Source organism: Penicillium chermesinum, assembly GCF_028974085.1.
Source record: "Penicillium chermesinum strain IBT 19713 chromosome Unknown utg000004l:1.0-3345178.0:1.0-3348027.0, whole genome shotgun sequence".
NCBI lineage: Eukaryota > Fungi > Ascomycota > Eurotiomycetes > Eurotiales > Aspergillaceae > Penicillium > Penicillium chermesinum.
Window position 1 is genome coordinate 1,370,439 of NW_026695314.1, and position 20,609 is coordinate 1,391,047.

At 50.2% G+C, this 20,609-nt stretch overlaps 8 protein-coding genes across 8 annotated transcripts; 5 read left to right on the forward strand and 3 right to left on the reverse strand.

The window, feature by feature from the left end:
• Positions 1 to 253: 253 nt before the first annotated feature.
• N7468_005414 (uncharacterized protein) lies at positions 254 to 3,125 on the reverse strand (the record flags this gene model as incomplete). Its single annotated transcript, XM_058474711.1, has 5 exons — positions 254 to 595; positions 682 to 857; positions 907 to 1,275; positions 1,301 to 2,248; positions 2,312 to 3,125. The coding sequence occupies 5 exons, from the start codon at positions 3,123 to 3,125 to the stop codon at positions 254 to 256; spliced, it is 2,649 nt and encodes an 882-aa protein (XP_058330451.1).
• A 355-nt stretch (positions 3,126 to 3,480) lies between these two features.
• argB (ornithine carbamoyltransferase) lies at positions 3,481 to 4,548 on the forward strand (the record flags this gene model as incomplete). The annotated part of the gene is made up of 1 exon (XM_058474712.1): positions 3,481 to 4,548. The coding sequence occupies one exon, from the start codon at positions 3,481 to 3,483 to the stop codon at positions 4,546 to 4,548; it is 1,068 nt and encodes a 355-aa protein (XP_058330452.1).
• Positions 4,549 to 5,224: 676 nt separating this feature from the next.
• N7468_005416 (uncharacterized protein) lies at positions 5,225 to 6,620 on the forward strand (the record flags this gene model as incomplete). Its single annotated transcript, XM_058474713.1, has 2 exons — positions 5,225 to 6,212; positions 6,310 to 6,620. The coding sequence occupies 2 exons, from the start codon at positions 5,225 to 5,227 to the stop codon at positions 6,618 to 6,620; spliced, it is 1,299 nt and encodes a 432-aa protein (XP_058330453.1).
• Positions 6,621 to 7,090: 470 nt separating this feature from the next.
• On the forward strand, positions 7,091 to 8,460 carry N7468_005417 (DUF3984 domain-containing protein; the record flags this gene model as incomplete). The annotated part of the gene is made up of 2 exons (XM_058474714.1): positions 7,091 to 7,096; positions 7,147 to 8,460. 2 exons carry the CDS (start codon positions 7,091 to 7,093, stop codon positions 8,458 to 8,460), a joined length of 1,320 nt encoding a protein of 439 aa, XP_058330454.1.
• A 1,173-nt stretch (positions 8,461 to 9,633) lies between these two features.
• N7468_005418 (cut8/STS1 family protein) lies at positions 9,634 to 10,687 on the reverse strand (the record flags this gene model as incomplete). Its single annotated transcript, XM_058474715.1, has 2 exons — positions 9,634 to 10,490; positions 10,612 to 10,687. 2 exons carry the CDS (start codon positions 10,685 to 10,687, stop codon positions 9,634 to 9,636), a joined length of 933 nt encoding a protein of 310 aa, XP_058330455.1.
• A 484-nt stretch (positions 10,688 to 11,171) lies between these two features.
• On the reverse strand, positions 11,172 to 14,529 carry N7468_005419 (ATP-dependent RNA helicase MTR4; the record flags this gene model as incomplete). The annotated part of the gene is made up of 6 exons (XM_058474716.1): positions 11,172 to 11,352; positions 11,417 to 11,982; positions 12,037 to 12,263; positions 12,325 to 13,316; positions 13,345 to 13,607; positions 13,651 to 14,529. 6 exons carry the CDS (start codon positions 14,527 to 14,529, stop codon positions 11,172 to 11,174), a joined length of 3,108 nt encoding a protein of 1,035 aa, XP_058330456.1.
• Positions 14,530 to 14,725: 196 nt separating this feature from the next.
• Positions 14,726 to 15,191, forward strand: N7468_005420 (cytochrome c oxidase VIIc family protein; the record flags this gene model as incomplete). The annotated part of the gene is made up of 4 exons (XM_058474717.1): positions 14,726 to 14,788; positions 14,845 to 15,013; positions 15,072 to 15,104; positions 15,166 to 15,191. 4 exons carry the CDS (start codon positions 14,726 to 14,728, stop codon positions 15,189 to 15,191), a joined length of 291 nt encoding a protein of 96 aa, XP_058330457.1.
• A 478-nt stretch (positions 15,192 to 15,669) lies between these two features.
• Positions 15,670 to 20,014, forward strand: N7468_005421 (Elongator subunit IKI3; the record flags this gene model as incomplete). Its single annotated transcript, XM_058474718.1, has 8 exons — positions 15,670 to 16,807; positions 16,862 to 16,954; positions 17,013 to 17,726; positions 17,785 to 18,127; positions 18,177 to 18,436; positions 18,494 to 18,627; positions 18,676 to 18,955; positions 19,014 to 20,014. 8 exons carry the CDS (start codon positions 15,670 to 15,672, stop codon positions 20,012 to 20,014), a joined length of 3,963 nt encoding a protein of 1,320 aa, XP_058330458.1.
• Between the last annotated feature and the right edge of the window lie 595 nt (positions 20,015 to 20,609).

Sequence of the window (20,609 nt, forward strand, 5' to 3'; positions counted from 1 at the left end):
ATGCAATGAACTTGTCTCGTGCCTCCGAACTAATTGTTAAGTTGAATCGAAGTCGCCCTGTTTTGCCGCTTCTATCTTCTTGGACTATATCATTGCATTATACTGATATGTCCATGTATTGTATACGAGAACTAAAATATTCGTTAGTAGCCACCAAGTACTGATACTGATGGAAGCTAGAACTTACTGTTTTCTGCATGAGAAAGGGCGTTTAAAAAGATATCATTGACGTCTCGATAGCTTGAAAATGAGCCTATACCCTAATATTGGCATCGATATCTTTGCCCGTATATAATACAACATCGCGATAATTGTCCACCTGTACACCGATCTGGGCAACTGTGTTAAGCTTTAATGACTGGCCGAGAGCCTTTCGGAGGGCATCGTACGCGCCGCCACCAAGAACCAAATCAACAGGCAGACGAGGCGTTCGCGAGAGGCCAGGCGGAACAATGAACGGCTGATTCCACCTTATCTTTCCAAGGGGCTCATCTTCTTTGTAGAAAGCTGTCGCATGTATTGAGGTCACTGTGATGCTTTTCTCTTCCAATGGCGAAAAAAGTAAGAAATCCGCCGTGGACGACCAAAGATGAAGCTATCAAGCGAATTAGCTCGGACTGCAAACTATTGAAACACTTAAAGCCAAAATGGCTTGGTTGCGGAACACTTTAAGTGACTTACCGTTGCATCTTGAAGTAGCGGTGTTCTCTTATCGCCTCCATCATCGTCTGGTGAGCCTGGGCCCGAAAAAGGGGGAAGTGGGATAACAATCTCGAGATCCGACATTGCTTTTCCAAGCTCCGGAAGGGCAGGAATAGTACCCTCATGAGCTCGGATTGTGACAGTTGTATTTGATCCTGATTTAGTCAATTTACTGAATAGGTAGTTGGGCCCAGAGGAACTTACCCGATATATACGATGAGATCAGAGACCGTCCAGCTTTGGTCCCATTCGGGCCTCCAATTTCAAGCGGCCCCCATGTGATTTGCAACACTGCGTCGGAATTAGACCCCAGGCCCAAAGAGAAATTGCGAGCAACGACATGCGCGACAGGTGTGCTATTGTACAGCATCAGGAAATCGACGAAAGGAATTTCGGCGGTGTACTCTGTCGGGTTCGTGAAGTTCATCACAGCGGATACCTGAAGTGAGGATTCTGTTGTCTCATCTATGTGGATCGATACAATATTCGGGTCGATCAGGTTGATCAGGTCGAGTGTGTTGTTTGTGGGAGCTAATAGCATGTCAATGCCAAATCGCAGATCATTTGATAAACCTATACTATCTAATTCAAAACATACTCTTCACAGGAAAATTTCCATCGGCAGGGATGCCCCGTATAGCAAAGAGACCCAATCCAGTTGAGATCTTCGCGTCCACAGTGGCATCGACGTGCAAGACGATGGGCTCTGTACCGAAAAGTATGCCTTGCACGATGCGAGACAGCAATGTGCTATCTGTCACGTTTAACGGAGCATCCTTGATGGTGAAATCTACGAGTAGCGAGGTTGATCCATTCTGGCCATCATGCACCAGCGTTGAGTTTGCTTCTTGCCAATCGTTGATGTTCAATGTACCCAGTTCCTTGCCCTCAAAGAAAACATTGGTCAATGCCCGGATTTTGGGGACATCAAGCTCGAAATTCATGTTTTTGGGTAGGCTGATGATTACCTTCACCAAAGCAGAAACGGAGGGTTGAGCTGCCGGGGTATCAGGCTCTGAAAAGGGATCGGGGAGGGAGAAATGGGTATCGGTCATGGTAAAGTTTTTGACCAAGTTATCCAGCGCATGACCTGTGAAAGGCAATGGGATGGTAACGCTGCGTAAAAGATCCACCATCCATGCGGGCGCCTGGGGCGTCGGTGCATCCGAGCCACGGACAAAGATGGTTGTCTCATTCCCTTGTATGTAGCTTGAGACCAAGTAGTCCAAGGGTGATCCTTCTTCTCCTGGACAATTTTTGGTCAATTCGTCAGGGAGGTTTTTGACAAACCCTTTGACACCGACTGTGGTTTCCACTTCAGGTTCAACTCTGATTTGGGACGTCTGTGCCTTTGCAACCATGATATTGGGGTCACCAGGGGAACAGTTTGGCACAAGGATTTCAAAGCCAAGAGCTGGAACAGTCAAAGCCACAGGAGAGTTGACAATCGAAGATACCAGAGCCTCAGCTTGCATGGCACCGTCTTCAGCGTCGTGCACGTTTAGCTGCGAGACCTTTACCGCTGGAATAGCTGGAAAGTCTGATTCTATCGCAAAGTGTTAGAATCTTGACGAAGGATACTCAGTGGGTCGGGGATAAAAGTACTCACCCTCTAATGTGATAGTGTTCGTCATCACTTGAGTTCCGAGGCGCAGCAGACCTGTTTTCAAGTGTAAGGTCGCCTTTCCTTTGAGACTCAGTCGACCAAGTCTTCCTTCAATCCAGTCCATAGCAATGCCATGCAGCCCCTGTACATCACCAGCAGCCAAATCGGCTAAGAAGTCAATTTCGTTGATATTGCCATTGCGGATGTTCACGATTATCGATGGCAATGTTGCAGTTCCGATCAAAACATTGCCGTACTCCGGGAGATAGACCTCTACATCCGAATGCCCTGTTTCAACTTCGGTGGCAACCCAAGTGACGAACCGTCCAAAGCCTCGAATAGCTTTGTTCTTCACGCGAGTTGCATCCATGACGAATTCGCCCTGTACCCGCGCTCGGACCCCATCGGCGGTGGTGGAGTCAACTGATAGCGCCGTGGGTTTGAAGATCGCAGCTTCGTTTGCATATTCTTTAACAACGGCCGGAGTCAAGAATGCGAAAAGCAAAATGGCGAGGACTCCGGTCGTTAATAAAGCGAGAGATACTATGCTCGGCCATCGGAGGTGACTCTGCTTTTTGGTCGATGTGCTCTCGGGAGACCCCGACCTGCGAGATATCGTTGACGGTGATCTAGAGCTTCTCCCTCTCTCAGTTCCGTATGTTGTAATATCTTCATTGCGGCGATGGAGTAAGGGTGTGGATTCGGATGACAGTTCGAACGATCGGCTAGTCTGGTGGGTAGTCCTCTCCGTGACTACGAACTCGGAGGAAGACCTAGTCTGGTCATCCAACAACGGCCGGCTCGCCTCATCAGCCATTGTGGCGGGAGAAATATACAGATGTAATCTGGAGCCTTATATTTCCTTTGCCTTCCAGTCTTGGTTTCCAACGGACTTGAGAAGAGAAGGAGCGGAGAAGCGAGAAGATGACGATGACGATAAGCAGAGATAACGGAATGTGGAGATTTATGAGCCTGAAATATCAGGCATATTATGGCAGATTCTGGCACCAACAAATTTAGCTTCTCCGGACTTGTTGAGACTGTTTGTGGGGATGATCTTCAAAGGAATCGGGCTCTTCCAAGCGGTGAGATTCACCCAATATCCCTCGCTACTTGTTTCTCCTAGCCAAACGCCATAACATATTGGAAGTCCCTCTAATACGAAATCGGTCATGGCCAGCAGCTTAGCAGCAGCCACTCGTCTCGGCTTCCGCCGATTTGCCCACCAGGCGCAAAGCACTTCGCCGCGACACTTCCTGTCCATTGCGGACCTTACCCCTACCGAGTTTGCAACTCTCGTACGCAATGCAGCATCCCATAAACAGCAAATCAAGTCAGGTGTCGTCCCACGAGGCCTGCAAGGCGCCTTGTCTGGCAAGACCGTCGCCATGATGTTCAACAAGCGCAGTACCCGCACCCGCGTGTCAACAGAAGCTGCTGCTTTTCAAATGGGCGGTCACCCTATGTTCCTGGGCAAGGACGATATTCAGCTTGGCGTAAACGAATCGGTCTATGATACATCTGTGGTGATATCTTCCATGGTTTCATGCATTGTGGCACGAGTCTCAAAGCACTCTGATGTCAAGGAGCTGGCGGAGCACTCGACTGTTCCCGTTATCAATGCCCTTTGCGACTCCTACCACCCCCTTCAGACCGTTGCCGATTTCCTAACAATCTATGAGTCATTCGCACCCAAGGCCACTGCCCACGGCAGCCCTAGTCTAGGCCTAGAAGGTCTCAAGATCGCATGGGTCGGTGATGCTAATAATGTTCTTTTTGATATGGCAATTGGCGCTTCCAAGATGGGCGTCGAGATGGCCGTAGCTACTCCGAAGGGCTATGAGATTCCCGCTGACATGCTTCGAGTTATCCAGGGCGCAGGCCAGGGTAAACTTACCCAAACTAATGTCCCGCAGGAGGCTGTCAAGGATGCGGATATCTTGGTCACAGACACTTGGGTCTCAATGGGCCAGGAGGATGAGTCAATCAAGCGTCTGAAGGCTTTCAACGGCTTCCAGATTACGAGCGAGCTCGGAAAGGGCGCCAAGGAGAACTGGAAATTTATGCACTGTCTTCCTCGACACCCAGAGGAGGTCAGCGACGAGGTCTTCTACAGCCCTCGTTCGCTCGTTTTTCCTGAGGCCGAAAACCGACTCTGGGCTGCTATTTCAGCCCTCGAAGGCTTTGTTGTGAACAAGGCAATATTTTGCCAAGCCAGTAAGCATGGAGGCCCAGTTTAGACGCGAGTTTTTTTTGGGGGGGGGGGAGGCTTTGGAGGTTGTAACTATAACGCTAGTAGAACACCTGAACTTGATACCCAGGTATTGTTCAAATTTCCCAATCATTCTACCTCAAAGTACTCTGGTTCTTTCTATTCTAAGTAACAAAAAGGCAGGATGCTGTGCATCTGGCTCACTCAGCGCAGAACCTTGGAAAGCCATCCGCGAACCCAGATGCTAAACTGCGTATACCCGATACCAATGTGGGGCTTCGGATATGAGTTTTGTGGGGTTCCGATTCCAATATTTGGGTCATGACGGGGGATACGACCAATGTGCACTACAGAAGCAATAATCACCATACCTTCCTTCATGGAATGGTCAATTATATGCGGGGATAGCCTAATGCAGAACAGGTCTAAATAGGGCGGGCCTTCATTCGTTGATCGACAATTCCCGTCCCTGGCCCAACGTATATCGGATCCACCTATCTTCGCAAGACTGTGGAGAGCACAGGGGTCAGAAGTCCGTGTGGATCGGATAGACCAAGTCCCGCACACATGGAGATTCTGGGCCTCCAGACCTACTTATAATAAAGCACCCATCGCCCAGGGCTGTTCACCACTCCCTCCTAAGATCGAAGAGGTCAAGGAATTCTTGCAGTTCTTCAGCACTTTCACGCACCTTAAGCGACACCATGGGCTTCGAGGACAAGAGAATCGCGATTATTGGCGGGGGCCTGGGTGGCATGGCCTTTCTGAACGCCGCATCTTATGCTGGTCTGAAGAATGTGCAGCTCTACGAGCAAGCCCACCAATTCGGGGAAGTTGGCGCCGGTGTGAGCATTACCTCCAATGCCAACCGTGTTCTTGACGCTTTCGGTCTCAAGGAATCATTGCTTCGCAAGTCTTCCCCGCAACTGGAATGCTATATGGAGTATCGCAATTACAAAACCGGTGATTACCTGGGTCATATCAACGAGTTCTCCTCGCCACATAACCGTCTCCTGCACCGGGCTCATCTCTTAGATGCACTCAAGGAACGAGTACCAAAAGACCGCTTACACTTGAACAAACGGCTGTTGTCAATCGACCGTAATGGGAGCTCAGAGGTAGAGAAAGCAGGAGCGCCACCATACACCATTCATTTTGAGGACGGTACTACTGCCGAAGCTGATATCATCATCGGCTGTGATGGTATTAAATCCAAGGTGCGACAAGAAATGGGCTTAGTCGATAAACCCATTTACTCTGGCCAGGTCGTATACCGTGGATTTGTCGACTACAAGGATCTGAAAGAAGAAACTGCCCAGCTGCTACGACCGAAGCTGGTTAACTTCCGGGGCCCCAAGAGACATGTATTGATCCTCCCCATCGGGAACCAATCCACTGGGACCGACCGTGCCGGAATCATCGGTTTCATGTCTGAGCCCCTCGAGTCTTGGAAGTCCGAAAGTTGGATGTCACGCTCTGACATTGAAAGTCTACAAGAGCACGTGCGTGATTGGTGCCCTCAGGTTCAGGATATCATCTCAGGTCTACGCAAGGGATCCCCTGACGGCCGTATGCTGAAGCAGGCTCTTTATGTGCGGGATCCGTTGAACAAATGGTTTGAGATGAGCCCCATCAAGGATGCTGGAATTGTCCTTCTTGGTGACTCAGTGCACTCTACACTACCCCATCAAGGTGAGTTTTACAATCCCTTTGTGGAATCTGAACATTAGGATCGAAGAAGAGCTTTGTTAAGCTTCGTTTCTTGTATATCAACTAACTCTGGAATTAGGACAAGGAACTTGTATGGCAATTGAATCAGGCATTGCACTGGCAACCATCCTTCGTCACTGGAAGACCGACAATCTGAAAGATGCACTGCAGTTCTACCAAGACGTGCGCAAGCCTCGCACTGACCGAGTTACAAAGACCAGCTATGAGGCGGGTAAGCTGGCCAGCTCGGATAATCCCAGCGAGATGTCGGCCAACTTCAACCCCGAGGCTCTATCAGAGCGCATGAAATGGATCATGGAGTACAGCATTCTGGACGATCTCAAGATCCAGGGAGCTGATTACATGAATTTCCAGGATTCTCGGATCTAAAGAGAGTAGTCTAGATTCCTGTAGGACCTTTAAACCTCCGAATCAACGAATACAAATAAGCGATTTGAACTTAGCTGAGTTGAATAACCTATCCAGCTATCCGTAGGACCTGGGCCGCTTATCTCTCTGAGTCGTGGTATAGTGTAAAGCACTAGTATTTGTGTAGATCATCGTGTACCTTCACATTACCATGACTTACTAGTACTGCGTCAGTGGCTCTTCGAGGGCTTTCTCGAGAAGTCAGAGCAAGTACCATAACTTTTGAGGGAGCATGTAGTATGATGATCCATCATCATATGATGTGGCGAACAATATCATGATCGTGTTCTGAAAGTCTACCGACTAAACTGTTTTCGGCTGGAAATAACGTAGCTCGGGTTCTTGACAATCACATGCAACAACTCCGCATTCCATCCTGCCCCGATTTCTTTTCCTCCCCAGACTCCCTCTCAACGTGAGAAACCCAAGCCATGGAGGTATGTACTCTACCAGAGGGTGAGGAGACACTAGACTGATCAAACCCCAGTTTCATAACTCGTCCAGTAGCTTTTCGAAGCGGCGCTCTTACCCCAACCTTAATCATGTTTCCCTTGCTCCACTTACACCGCGGTTTCCCATTGACGATGACGACCTAGAGTCAGAGGACTACTTCGGCCAAACGCTTCATGACGACCAAAATAGTGCGACGAGGACTTCCTACCTGTCTAGCCTCTCAGTCCCAAGCACACCACCCATCTTGTCGCACTCGCGAAGCACTTCCAGAACCCGCCACCACGCTCGAAGCAAGAGCTCAACACGCGCCGCACCCTCAAGCGATACGAACCTGCAAAGCCATAATGTGAGCTTCCCCCTGCATCACACACAAACGGCTTTCCCCCAGAAAAAATATCTCCATTCCCGTCACGGACACCTCCCAGCAGCCACCAAATCGGACACAGAATGGATGCTCCGCGCTGGAATAGCCCTGGCATCGTCCACCCGCGAAGAAAAAGGTCAGAGCTGGCTGTCCAAGCGCGAAAGTTCCACAAGCCTCGTCTCAACACCCCCCAATGACCCCACCGCCTCAATCCATGACCGCCACCACCAGCGCGCCAAGTCCGGCGCCTCAGCCCGCAAATCGCGCTCCGGCGCCTCCACGCCTGCAGCTCTCTCCCGCCGCACCTCTCGCTCAAGAGGCCAAAGTCGGCGTGGCAGTCGTGTTGGTCTCACAATGACGACCATCCCGCCTCTTTCTTCCACTACGGCGGGGAAGGCGTCCAGCCCTGGCACTGGCGCGTCGAGTCCAGCCGAGTCTCGGGGAAGACCACATGGTCTTATCCCAGACTTCGTGGACGAGCGGATAAGAGCAGAAATGGCCGCGCTGCAGCGAGAGCGGGCATTATCCGACGAAGGATCGGCAGACTACGGTGTGGAGGACGAGGAGTCGGATTCCGATGTGTATTCGGACGACACACCCGACGACTTCGATGAAGCCGATCTACAGAGGCTTACGCGGGAACGGGGGTTCGGGCTGGGGACTTGGCTCGATCGTCTGGTTGAATGGACACTTTTTGGTGTCGACGAGCTGCCGGTGGCTGTCTCGACTCCTGCTGCAGATACGCGGATTGGAGCTGCGGCTACGACTACCACTGTAACATTTGAGCAACCGGGCCTTGTGGGCGCGCAGAAGAATGAGACATCGTCATTGGCTTCTGAAGACGGGCGCTCCATGCATGATGAGGCGGACGCTCTGTCGCAAACAGACGGCGAGTCGGTTGTCGCGATCGAGAAGCCGGGTTCTTTGGGTGGCTGGGAAGATGCTAGTTGGTTATTCCAGGTTGTGAAACGTGCGCTCATCTGAGGCGGGCTCAATTGCATCTTTCTCATTTTGTATATACCTTCTCCTATCATAGGCGTCTCTACCTAATCCATGATCAGCAAGCCTTGCAGTCAGTCGAAATTACAAGAACTGGCGATGGTGGTCATCCTGCAGCGGCAGTTGAGTGTTTATTTTATCTCAGTAATGGTCGCAAACCAGATCGGGAGAGATTCGAACTCCACGGTGAAGACTACTAGTGGGACTGCTATAGTAGTGACGAGAAGACAAGTTCTTGGAAGTGTTAAGTTACACGTACGAGTACGAAAAGTGGTGTATGAGCAACGGAATTTCAACTGCGCACTAATTAGGTGACCTTCGATGCGTCATATCTGAGCGCAAGTAAGCTGTGTCATCCATAAGATATTTTGCTATTCCAATATAACTATTAGACAGCTATATCCCTGCTTCTTCGTAGGCCTGATGTTTTGTACCAACCAGAGAACCCTCTCTGAGAGCAAGAGGTAAGACAAGTCAGATGGCGAAAAAGCTGCATACCTGGCCAACGAAGATAAATCAGACCGAGACCGAGGAACCGCGGTATGCAAAACAATGCTAGAAAAACAGAAAAGCAGCAAAGAAAGGAATAAGAAGCAGACGAACGGATGTGTGAAACCCCAACTCACTCCAAGATAAATAGTAACAAGCACGCCGCCGTCGCAAGTGGACAAAAGAAATGGAAGGGAGGGAATTGTCAATTTGCTTTGCATGCTTCAAAGAATGTCAAAGCATAAGAGAGCCAGTGAGAATTGGAGGAGGAAGAGAGGGAAATAAGGTTAGACGAAACCTCTAGGACGACGTAGATTTTGTCTCCGCGAGTACCCAATTTTTAAAAGACAAGGACAGGAGAAGAATCAAAAAGAATATAAGAAATAAAGCAGGTAAATAGTAAGCTAATTCGCCATTGCATACTGTAAACGCCATTCTCTGACCGTATTGGTTTTCTAAGGGTCATGCAGGAGGTATCGTGATCGTGGCATACGTCGACATTTGTACGGCCGGTACGGGTTGACCGTCGGTAAGGCCCATAAGAGAGCCATGTGCGGACTTCGAAGATGCAGCGCGAGAGAGGTGCGTGCGGTATAGGGCCGGGGATGAGGTGATCCTGATCTTATGAAGGATCAAGGTGGACAAGGTACCGTATCTCAAATTGCCTCTTTACCAGGGGCCAACTTTGACGGGCGTGTTTAGGCCGTAGGTCCCAGAGAAGAGTTGCTCGCGTATAGAGCCCATATCGCTTCCCCCGGGGCTGTGAGCGGGCGAGTCACTCATCCATCCAAGGCTGGAGCCCAACTCATTGACTGCGCCTTGCAGTTTGCCACCTGAAGTCTGGTTGTGTTTGGCGAGCTTTTGATCCCAGCCCCCGTACTGAAGCTGAATACCTCCACCTCGTTTAGCAGCCTCACGGATCACCAGGACCCAGGCCTTGCCCATCTCATCATAAGCAGAGTCCCGCTCGAGATTATTCTGTGGTGTACTCCAGCGAGGTAAGGCGTGGATGATATCGGTCGCACCGTCAAGGTAGCTCAGAGAAACGGAAGGTTGGGATTCGTTAGGAGGGAGGAAATTTGGGGTGAAGTCACTCAGTGCTTCGAGAAGGTTCGTGAGCGGTTGGCGAACTCGGTTGTATGCGTAGTCAGACTCGGTATTGCCACCCAAAGGAAAAGATGACTGAAGAGCGGCTTGGTAGTTTCGAAGCACTTGGAGGGTAGAAGAAACGCTCGGTCGGGGCGAGGTATGTGCAACCTCGTCGGCGAGCTGAGGGTGGCGTTCACACATGGTCCGGACAACAGTCCGCAAGGCATCCGTGTCTAATGTCTCGAGGAGGCGAGGGAGAGAAAGAGGCCGACCAGAGACGTTTGGCCGAGACCGTTTGATGTTTCGGAAGGACGGTAGCTGGCGAGGAGTGAAGGCCGGCGAGTTCGTTGGGGAGGCAGACATCCGACCGTCATGGTCGTGGCCATCATCGTCAGCTTTCCGCTTTCGGCTGGTGTAGGAGGAAGAAGGCGTAGACACTGCACAAAACTTGTCAGTTGGAGGATCTTCTATTTTCTGTCTTTTGGTCCTCTGGGGGGGTCAGGAATGGTGTTCTCCTAGGAGTTCCATTTCCCTGGGAGAGGGAGTCTGTCAACGTACTTATACGGGAGGGAGAGAATCGGGGGCTTTCGTAGAAATGAGGTGGGACAGGAGGCGTGGCCACCAGACTGTTCATGATGACAGCCGGATGGCAATATACTAGATGATCCCCTAGAGCCTCAAAAAGAGAGCGTGAGGAAGAGAAGGGGGAAATCGGTGCCCAAAAGGGTGAGAGGTGGGGAGGAAGTGAAAGAGAAGCGGTGGAGAAAAGAAGGTTGCGGGCGGCAACGTAGTCCGGCCGCGCAGGTTTCAATGTGACTTTCCAGCGTCGCAAACGGGACCGCTGCGACTTTTATACAAAATTGTCCAAGGAAAAAAAGAGGTGTTTGGCTTTGACCGTTTCAAATTTAATTCCCTTTGAAAGAGCAAACCATAGAAAGACAACTACAAAGGTCCGGGCGAAGATGACGAGTGCTCGGGTGACCCGCCCCAATGCCACTTGGGCCCTCGTTTCCATCTACGGACGGACCTACAGGAAATTTCTTACGGGCTAATCTGGAACATTCATAATCTTTTTTTTCTCTATTCCATACAATCAAAAGGCTCGTTCATCATCATTTTTACAGATACAGAGATTGAGCGGCCACAATGTCGCGACGAATCTTTTGAAGAGCCTCCTCAAATTTGCGCTCCAGGTCCTCACTGCCCATGACCTTGGAGGCCTGAGCCATTTGTCGTAGACATTCTTCTAGACGACGGAAGACACGGATCAAGTTACCTTCGTAGACATCGGTCATTTTGCTGGTGGTCATGTTAGCTCCGGAATGAGGAATATGAAAGGGTTTGGTGGAAAAGTGTGACTTACCAGATGTCGCCAAAGGACTTTCCATGGGCCCAGTCATAGACGACTTCCATGAGCTCCCAATGGAAGCTCTTGACGTACTCCTCTTCGTTCAGAGCAATCTTAGATTCCTGCGAGACCTTGGCAACCTGACGAGCAAGTTTCTGGATTTCTCTCAGCGGCTTGGCCAATTCATCCTTGGCAAGAGGCTGGGCATCCTTGACTTTCTCTTCAAATACAAAGCAGCTGATGACAGACGCCACTTGCTCTGGGGTAAGTTCATTGAAGAAACCGTCGAACAGCAGCTCACTTAGCATTAATTCGTCGCCTGTGCTGATTTCACAGGCAACACGTGCCTTGAGTAGAACAACATCATTGTCATCGATGAAGTTGTAGCGCCGGAGCACACGCTTGCGGCACTTCAATTCGTCCAGCTGAATAATAGACATCGCTTCCTCGATCTTCTGCTTCTTCTCCTTGATTTGATCGCCGAGTTTCACCTTAGCTGCATACTGATCCCACAACTCAGGCAAGCGTGGCGAATTGTGTAATGGGTTGCCTAGGAGGCGTGAATCAATGACCTCAATTTTCTAGATGTAGGAGTTAGTACTAATGTAGAAGGGGGTTTCTAAGCGTGAACATACGCGAAGAAGCTTCTTGAAGCTGTCATCCTTGATGCGCATGTCTTCAATCGGGTCAACAAGAGACACGCCATCAGGGAATCGTTTCATCGTTTCGTCAAGCGCCTTCTTAAGAGCGGCGCGTCCGCTCGACTGGCTTAGATCTTTCGGCAAGCGGAGTCGGATGTTGGATATTTCGTGAATACAAGAGAGCATGGCGGGGACAACGTCTACACGAACTTTGCCTCCCTCTGTGGGTGGCTGAACGCCAGGGGGGGAATTCGGAAGACGTCTTCGTCCCGATAGCGGGACCATCAGCGATCTGCAAGGCAATCTCCACAAAGTACTTTTGGTGCGGTGGTAATTCCTCCCTCGACCCCTTTGGTGGGTGTCGGGTCTTGTAGTCAACAATAGCGCCCCAACCAAAGTCTGCGCCTTGCCACTTCACATGGACCAACCGACCAGGGTTAAGGAAGGGCAGAGAATAGTTAGGATGAGTGATGACAGCACGCATATCATCCGCAAAGCCGTCGAGCTGCTTCCGCAGATCATAGTATTCGCGGATGGTGCCTTCGTCTTCAATACTCATGTTGGCTTTTTGGTCCTCGAGTTCCTTCAGTTCGACTTCTAAAGTCCCAACGTCACTAGCGTTTTGGAATTGCTTGAAGCATTGGCGGAGCATGAACTCAGGTGAGATTTCTTCCACACGCATCAAGTTGAGGATCATGTTGTAGCTAAGGTGGAAGGCAGAATTGAGTCGGTCCTGTTCACCACGAACAATTTCCTTGGCAACAGCCGGGTCCATCTCTTCACCAACCATCATGATGACAATACCCCGCTCGTCAAGGCCTCGACGCCCTGCACGACCAGACATTTGGATGAATTCTGAGGGCGTGACCCAACGTTGGGTTATGCCATCGAACTTCCGAACACTGGTGAAGATGACTGTTTTTGCAGGCATGTTGAGGCCGATTGAGAACGTCTCCGTCGCAAACAGAACTTTGATAAGTCCTTCTTGAAAGAGAATTTCAATGGTCTCCTTAAGGATAGGCAGGAGGCCAGAGTGGTGGACACCGATACCTCGTCGAAGAAGGGGCAGGAGGTTGACAACCTGTTGAAGGTTTCGGTCCTCTGGAGACAGCATTTCCATGGCACTGTCAAACACCTTCGAAACCATCTCTTTTTCCGAATCATCGTTGAAGGAGAGTTTCTTCATCTGGAGAGCACCCGCCTCACACTCTCGTTTACTGAAGCTGAAGACAATGACGGGATTGTAGCTCTTCAGCATGATCATTTTGACAAGTCTGAAAATGTCGCTTGCCTCTTTCTGACCCCCCCTTGTCTAATTTCTTATCCTTGCCCTTACCCTTTCTCTTAGCTAGAGCATCGGCGGGATCATCACCTTTCTTGTCAGCAATGCTGCTCATGGCTTTTTGAAAGTTTTCCTCCCGGAATACACCTTTCTCATCCACAACCAAATGCATACCCTCAGCACCCATTGGAAAGAAGTAGTGTTGCAACGGTGTCGGACGGTAGTTGGTGTAGACGACGTGGCATGGTTGATTGTGCATTTTGACGATCCAGTCGGCAAACTGCTGGGCATTTGGGAATAGTAGCTGAAAGGAAAACGTATCTGACCTTGTCAGGCAACAGAATAAGGGTTTCTTCCCAGACAACGCCCCGGTTCGCATCCCGCATGTAGTGAATTTCATCGAAGACGACCCATCCAACTTCACGCATAATCTCTGAGCCACGGTAAAGCATTGATCGGAGAATCTCAGTAGTCATGACAAGGCAAGTAGCAGTAGGATTGATGGTAACGTCACCGGTCATCAGACCAACATCGCCAAATTCGGCCGCAAATTCACGGTACTTTTGATTAGATAGCGCTTTGATGGGACTCGTGTAGATCACTCTCTGGTTGTTCTTCAGACTTTGCGCAATAGCATACTCTGCCACGACTGTTTTTCCAGCACTAGTGTGGGCTGATACCAGAACACTCTCGCTCCTCTGGATCGCATGGACGGCGAGTTGTTGGAAAGGATCAAGGGTAAACGAGTATACCTTCGCGGGATCTGCAGGCGGCTTGTGCTCGGTAATGGGAACGTAGGGGTAACCCTGTGGAATTGAAACTTTGTGGCGCACTTGATGGGAGACTATCAGCGGCTTAGCAGCATCACCGGTCCCTGCAACTTGTTGCTCCTGTTCGGTCTCGAAAGAATCGGCAACAACAGGAGCTGGAGCCTCATCGAGTCGAAGTCGCTTTGCATCAGGCAAAGTATTTTCCGTGGGAGAGGTTGAGTGAGTCTTTGTGATGGCATCTGCTGCAGTCGGTTCTTCGGAAGTGGCCTCGGTATCCTTTGCTGGCGCATTACCATTAACATTGTCATTGCCTTTCACGTTCCCATCTATTTGGCGCTTCTTATTTTTCTTCTGTTTTTTTGGGTGCGGAGGAACATCCTCAGAATCCCTTTTTGTCTGAGGCGGAGCCTCGAAGACATCAAAGAGCTCGTCCATCGCGCACAGCGTGAGGAAGATGGTGTCTGTATGCGGAGAGCAAGCGCTGTGGAACAACTTTTTTTTCGAGGACAATCGCAAATCACGAAGGCGGTGAGAGCGCAAGATTGGAGCAACACTACGGAGTAGACACGGATAGATCAGCACGTGACATAGAGATCAGGTGACTTGAATCGACCCATTCCTGCATCTGGTGATGTTCTCGCGGGCTCCGTCCGTCCATTCCCGATCGCTCATTCCCTCTCCTCTGTCCTCCACAGTACGTCTTGCTCGACAGCAATTGGATTACCAGCCAACAAACTAATCTTTCTGAAGATGTACACCACCGCAGCTCGCGCCCGCCTGGCCACCGTCGCCCGCCGTGGCTTCTCTACCACCCGCAGTCAGCTTGCCAGCCCTTACCACTACGCTGAGGGTCCTCGCTCCAACATTCCCTTCAACCCCAAGACCAAGTTCTTCGCCGTCCGATACTGGAGCTTCATGGGTTCGTATCCTATCAATCTCCTTGTTTGCTGCTGCTCGACTAATATGACTCCCTTTAGTGGCTGGATTCGGTGCTCCATTTGCCATTGGCTGTAAGTTCCTATTCAACAACTTAAATGCGGAGAGTCTTTCTAACAAAATTCCTCCCTCTAGACTGGCAAACCCACAAGACCGTTTAAATTCGCTGCTGTATTTCTTGTGCGATCGTGAATCAAAGGGGGATGAATCGGCCGCGGCGGTAGAGGCCTCGGATCTACCCTTGAGCCAGCTGGATATCAACTGTAAAGCTAGAGAATGATATTGGGCCTTTAGTCCACCTAAAACCATCCCAATTGTAGCTGTGTAGAAGCCGTAGCGCGGAGAACCAACGACGTTGAAATATGAATGAAGTCATTGGCTGAGCGGGTGTGGAAAATCAAAAAATCTTTGGTTCGGAGTTTGATACATCGCGTCCGCGGAGCCACAACTATTTCTTGCCAAAACCCCAACTTATTTGGCAACTACTAGCTCAGTATTCGATATTGCTTCCACTGGTTGGTGGTACTGCTTTGTCTTGGTCTCGTTCTCATCCTAGCTTGTCTCACCGTCCTATGGCGGGGTAGGTAGGGAACCGATACCGATTTTTTTTTAAAAAAAATTTGATACCTGCCCTCCAAAATGCGCAACCTGAGGAGTGTGCGCCTACAGGAGACGCAGGTTCGCGGCGAGCTACCACTGACCGCTACTGCGTGGGATACCTCTTCTGACTCTGTGGTGTGCACTTTTGGTCCATCTGAACACAGCCCAGTCATCGAGTTGAGAAGGAAACGCCCTGAAGTTGTCTCGACAGATCCCTTAAGCCCCGCTGCATTCGAGTGTATTGCATCCTGGGATGCGCCATGTCCCCTGCCCGATTTGGCCTGTGATAGAGTTCTCTCTCTGCATTACTTTGCTGACAACCTGAGTGCGTGTCTGGTACTAGAGGGTGGTGACATTATCATTGTGCGCGAGGAACCTCTTCCAGGAGAAGACAAAATTGAGATTCTAGGATCGGTTGATGTCGGGATCACGGCAGCTGCTTGGTCGCCAGATGAAGAGCTTTTGGCAATCACTACCAGAGCTAAAACGTTCTTATACATGACTAGAGAGTTCGAGAATGTGGCCGAAATCACCTTCAGCCAAGCCGACCTGCAAGCATCCCAGCATGTCTCAGTTGGATGGGGTAAAAAGGAGACCCAATTTCACGGTAAAAGAGCCAAGGCTCTTCGTGATCCCACCGTGCCTGAAAAGATCGACCAAGGAAAGCTAAGCAGCCATGATGATGGTAGTACCACAATAAGCTGGCGTGGAGATGGTGCCTATGTTGCTGTCAACACGATCGATGAAGATATTCGACGAGTCATCAGGGTGTACTCAAGAGAAGGTGCCCTGGATAGCGTGAGTGAGCCTGTGGATGGGCTTGAAGGCGCTCTTAGTTGGCGTCCCTCGGGAAACCTCATTGCTGGCATCCAACGCCTTGAAAATAGGATTGACGTTGTGTTCTTCGAAAGAAATGGTCTGCGCCATGGCCAGTTCACCCTTCGTCTATCCGAGGAAGAACGACAGACATGGGCTTCTCGCATTCATTTATCTTGGAATATCGACTCGACCGTTCTGGCTGTCCGATTCACGGACAGGGTTCAACTTTGGACGACGGGAAACTACCACTACTATTTAAAACAAGAAATCCCTATTCTTGTTGACGCACAGTCTACAGTCCCCTTCTCATTTAAGTGGCACCAAGAAAAAGCGTTGCGAGTTGTCGCAGGGTCCTCAGGTATGTCGCCGTATTAATGGCGTGTAGATATCAATACTGATCTATGAATTATAGGTTCCATACTGGATATGGACTATGTGTTTGATACTAACCACGGCTCAACTGCCGTTCCAGATGATGTTGGTGCCGTAGCAGTCATCGACGGAAGTGAGTTACTGATGTATATGCCACCGAGCTATGAGTATCGATACTGACTGGCCGCCAGAAACGTTGAAACTTACTCCGCTCCGGCTGGCTGGTGTGCCTCCTCCCATGGCCCATAACGAGCTGAAGCTGGATTCGAATGTCGTGGACGTGGCTTTCAGCAAAACGGGCACTAGGATCGCGGTTCTTCTGCAAAAGAGCTTTTCGGTTTTCCTTTGGTCTCTGAAGAGCCGCCCTGTCCCCGCTCCAATCCTCGAATCAAGCTATCCTCTGTCAGAAATGCCAACCAGTCGCCCGAGACAGATTGCATTTTTGGAAGACCATGAGGTGTATGTGCTCAAGGACAGCGCCCCAAATACCAGCAGTATTGAACGAACCACATTGGAAAACCGGGAAACCCAAATTGTTTACCAAGCTGGAGAATTAGAGCAGCTCTCTTCGATTTTTGCCGGAATCGGCCATCACGGCTTATGGTTTTCCAGTGCGCGTGAGCCCGGATACCCTGTGACGTACTCAAGCATCAATTTGGTTGAAGGCCAGGAAAACAACGTCAGTACTTGGACCGAGGGTCCTCCTATTGATACTCACTGGGCCCGTGCGGTTTCAATCTCAAATGATGAGCGAGTTCTGATCACCTTGACGAGATCCGGAGGCTTGTTTGCAAACAAACGAGTTATTGCCAAGAACTGCACCTCATTTTTGGTAACTCCGGCACATCTTCTTTACACAACCTCTCAGCATTTGCTAAAGTTTGTGCACTTGAACCGCGTCGAAGGTAAATAATATGATCAAGTCCCAAAATCCTGAAGTTTTCTTGGCTAATGGTTATATAGATATGGAGATACCAGAGGATACCCCTGAGACAGATGAGCGGTGCCGAAGCATCGAGCGTGGATCAAAACTAGTGTCTGTTATTCCCTCGATCTTCGGCGTCGTTTTACAAGCTCCTCGAGGAAACATTGAAACGATCTATCCTCGAGCATTGGTTTTGGCTGGGATCCGTACTTTTATTGACCAGAAAAAGTACCGGTCCGCATTCAACGCCTGTCGTAGCCAGATGGTTGACATGAATATCCTACACGACTACGCTCCGCAGCAATTCATGGAAAATGTCGCCCTCTTCATCGACCAAGTGAAGAAGGTTGATTTTATTGACGATTTTCTCTCTCGCTTAAGGTACGTAGACTCTGACTAACGTGAATCGTCAGAACTAACTGTTTGGAAGTGAGGATGATGTTTCACAGACTCTGTACAAAGACACTCTGAAGATCTCCAAGAATCAATCTGCTGCTGTTGCTCAGCCTGATCCTCAGATCCCCGGTGGCAAGACCACCAAGGGGAGCAAGGTCAATACGATCTGCGATGCATTCTTAGCAGTTCTTCAAAATCGACTGGATACCAACTTGCAAAATCTCATCACGGCACACGTCTGCAAGTCACCTCCTGATTTGGAAGCTGGATTAGGGCTGGCCGCTCGCTTACGTGGTGCGTTATACATAATTTCCTTGCTCGTTCATATAAAGAAGCTAATATCTTAATCAGGCGATACCCCTGAACAAGCCGAGGATGCAATTGAACATATGTGCTTTCTGACTGACGCTAATCGTCTTTATTCTCATTCACTCGGTCTCTATGACCTTGAGCTCACTCTCCTGGTTGCACAGCAGGCACAAATGGTATGCTACCCTACTGAATCTTAAGACAACAAGCTGATGTCTCGCTAGGATCCGCGAGAGTATCTCCCATTCCTCAGGAAGCTGCAGCAGCTACCTGAACTTCGACGTCGGTTTGAGATCGATAATCATCTATCACGCTTCCATAAAGCTTTGAAGCATCTCCACGCGCTTGGTGCCCATGATGAGATTCTAGCCTACGTTACCAGACATGTGCTATTCAAAGAGGCCCTTGAAATTTACCGGTACGAAGCAGAGCAACAAAAAGAGATCACTCGTCTCTATGCAGACTATCTCCAAGACCACTCCAAGCATAAGGATGCCGCCATTGGTACGTGCAGAACAACCACAGCCTGTAGGGAAGGCTCATAACTGACGTGGAATTTCAGCGTATGAGTCCCTTGCGGTATATGAAGAGGCATACAAGTGCTACAATCGCGCGCACATGTGGCGCGAGGCTCTGTACTGCGCAATGATGGCGTCCATACCCGAAGAAGAGCTTGTCATGTTCATTAATGAACTCGCGACGACGCTAGTCGATGAGACCCGCGACTACGTCTCTGCGGCAACCATCTACGCCGAGCACTTGCACGACATTGACACCGCGGCACGACTGCTATGCCGGGGCTCGAAGTTTGCGGACGCAGCGCGCCTGCTAACACTCCACGGCAAGAAGGATCGGGTGGAAGAAATTGTGGACTCGGGTTTGGCAGAGGCTATGGGCTCCATGACGGATCTTCTTGCCGATTGCAAGTCTCAATTGAATGCCCAAGTCCCTCGAGTCAGAGAGCTGCGCCAACTTCGCGCCGCGGATCCCCTAGCCTTCTTTGGAGGGGACCCCACTGGGGGCGAAGGTGGTGTCGATATTCCTGATAATGTCTCCCTCGCTCCCACCGACGCATCGACGCTAGCTGGGAGAACGATGTTTACGCGGTACACCGGCAAGACGGGCATGTCGCATCAAACCTCGCGTACGCGTCGGCGTGAAGAGCGAAAGCGCGCGCGGGGTAAGAAGGGTACAGTCTACGAAGAGGAGTATCTGGTCAACAGTATTCGGCGTCTCATTGAACGGGTCAACTCTTCTGTGGCCGAAGCCGAGGCCCTGGTGGATGCACTGTTGCGGCGAGGTATGCGCGAGCGCGCAGCGGCTGTTGAGAAGGCATTAGAGGAGGTGGTGAAAATGTGCTCGGATTGCCGTGACGAGGTGTTCGAAGTTCCGGATGAGGCAGATAAGGGTGATGCGAATGATGATGAAGACCGGGAAGGTCTTCAAGTTACAGCCGGCACTCGTGTGCTTGAGGAGAGTATTGCGGCCCTCACTGGCGGTGGTGGACGCGCTAAAGAAGCCCCTGTAGTCAAAGGACTGAACAAGTCCTCATTGCTCGCATAGTGTGAATCAAAAGTTGAACAGTTTGGAGGCGTTTTCGCCATGATATCAGGCCATGTTCGGATTTACTGCAGGGAGGTCTCGGATCGTCTGTAGAATCAATCATATGGAGTGATTTGGCCCTTGCGTCCACGGTGGTCGTTGAAGAGCCAGCGGCTAAAGTAGGTCGGGCTATATTAGAGATGTCGCGTTACTTGAGGGGAGAACAAGTAGGGCCGAATTCTTGAATAGCCTTTTAATCGCGTTGATCATTTGCCTAGGGTGAGCACTTAGTAGTCAAAATATCGCGGCCAATGAAGCGAACCTTGGATTCACGTACTTGATTTAGAGCCAAGCTTCAATTATACGTCTGAGTAGAGGCGCAGGTTGTCCAGATCTTCAATAGGACCAGGCTAAAAGGAGGGTTTCCTTTTCTTTCTTTCAACAGATACTAGTAGTCTTGATGACCGGGCTGTAAGGTGCCTGTCGGTAGACTACCGTGGATAGATTGACCTGTAGGCACCCAATCCAACGCGCTTACAAGTTGACTTGCCTCTCTCCATGAGACATTCGGACAAATATGGGAATATCCCGAGAATAATAAATGCTCAGCAAAAAT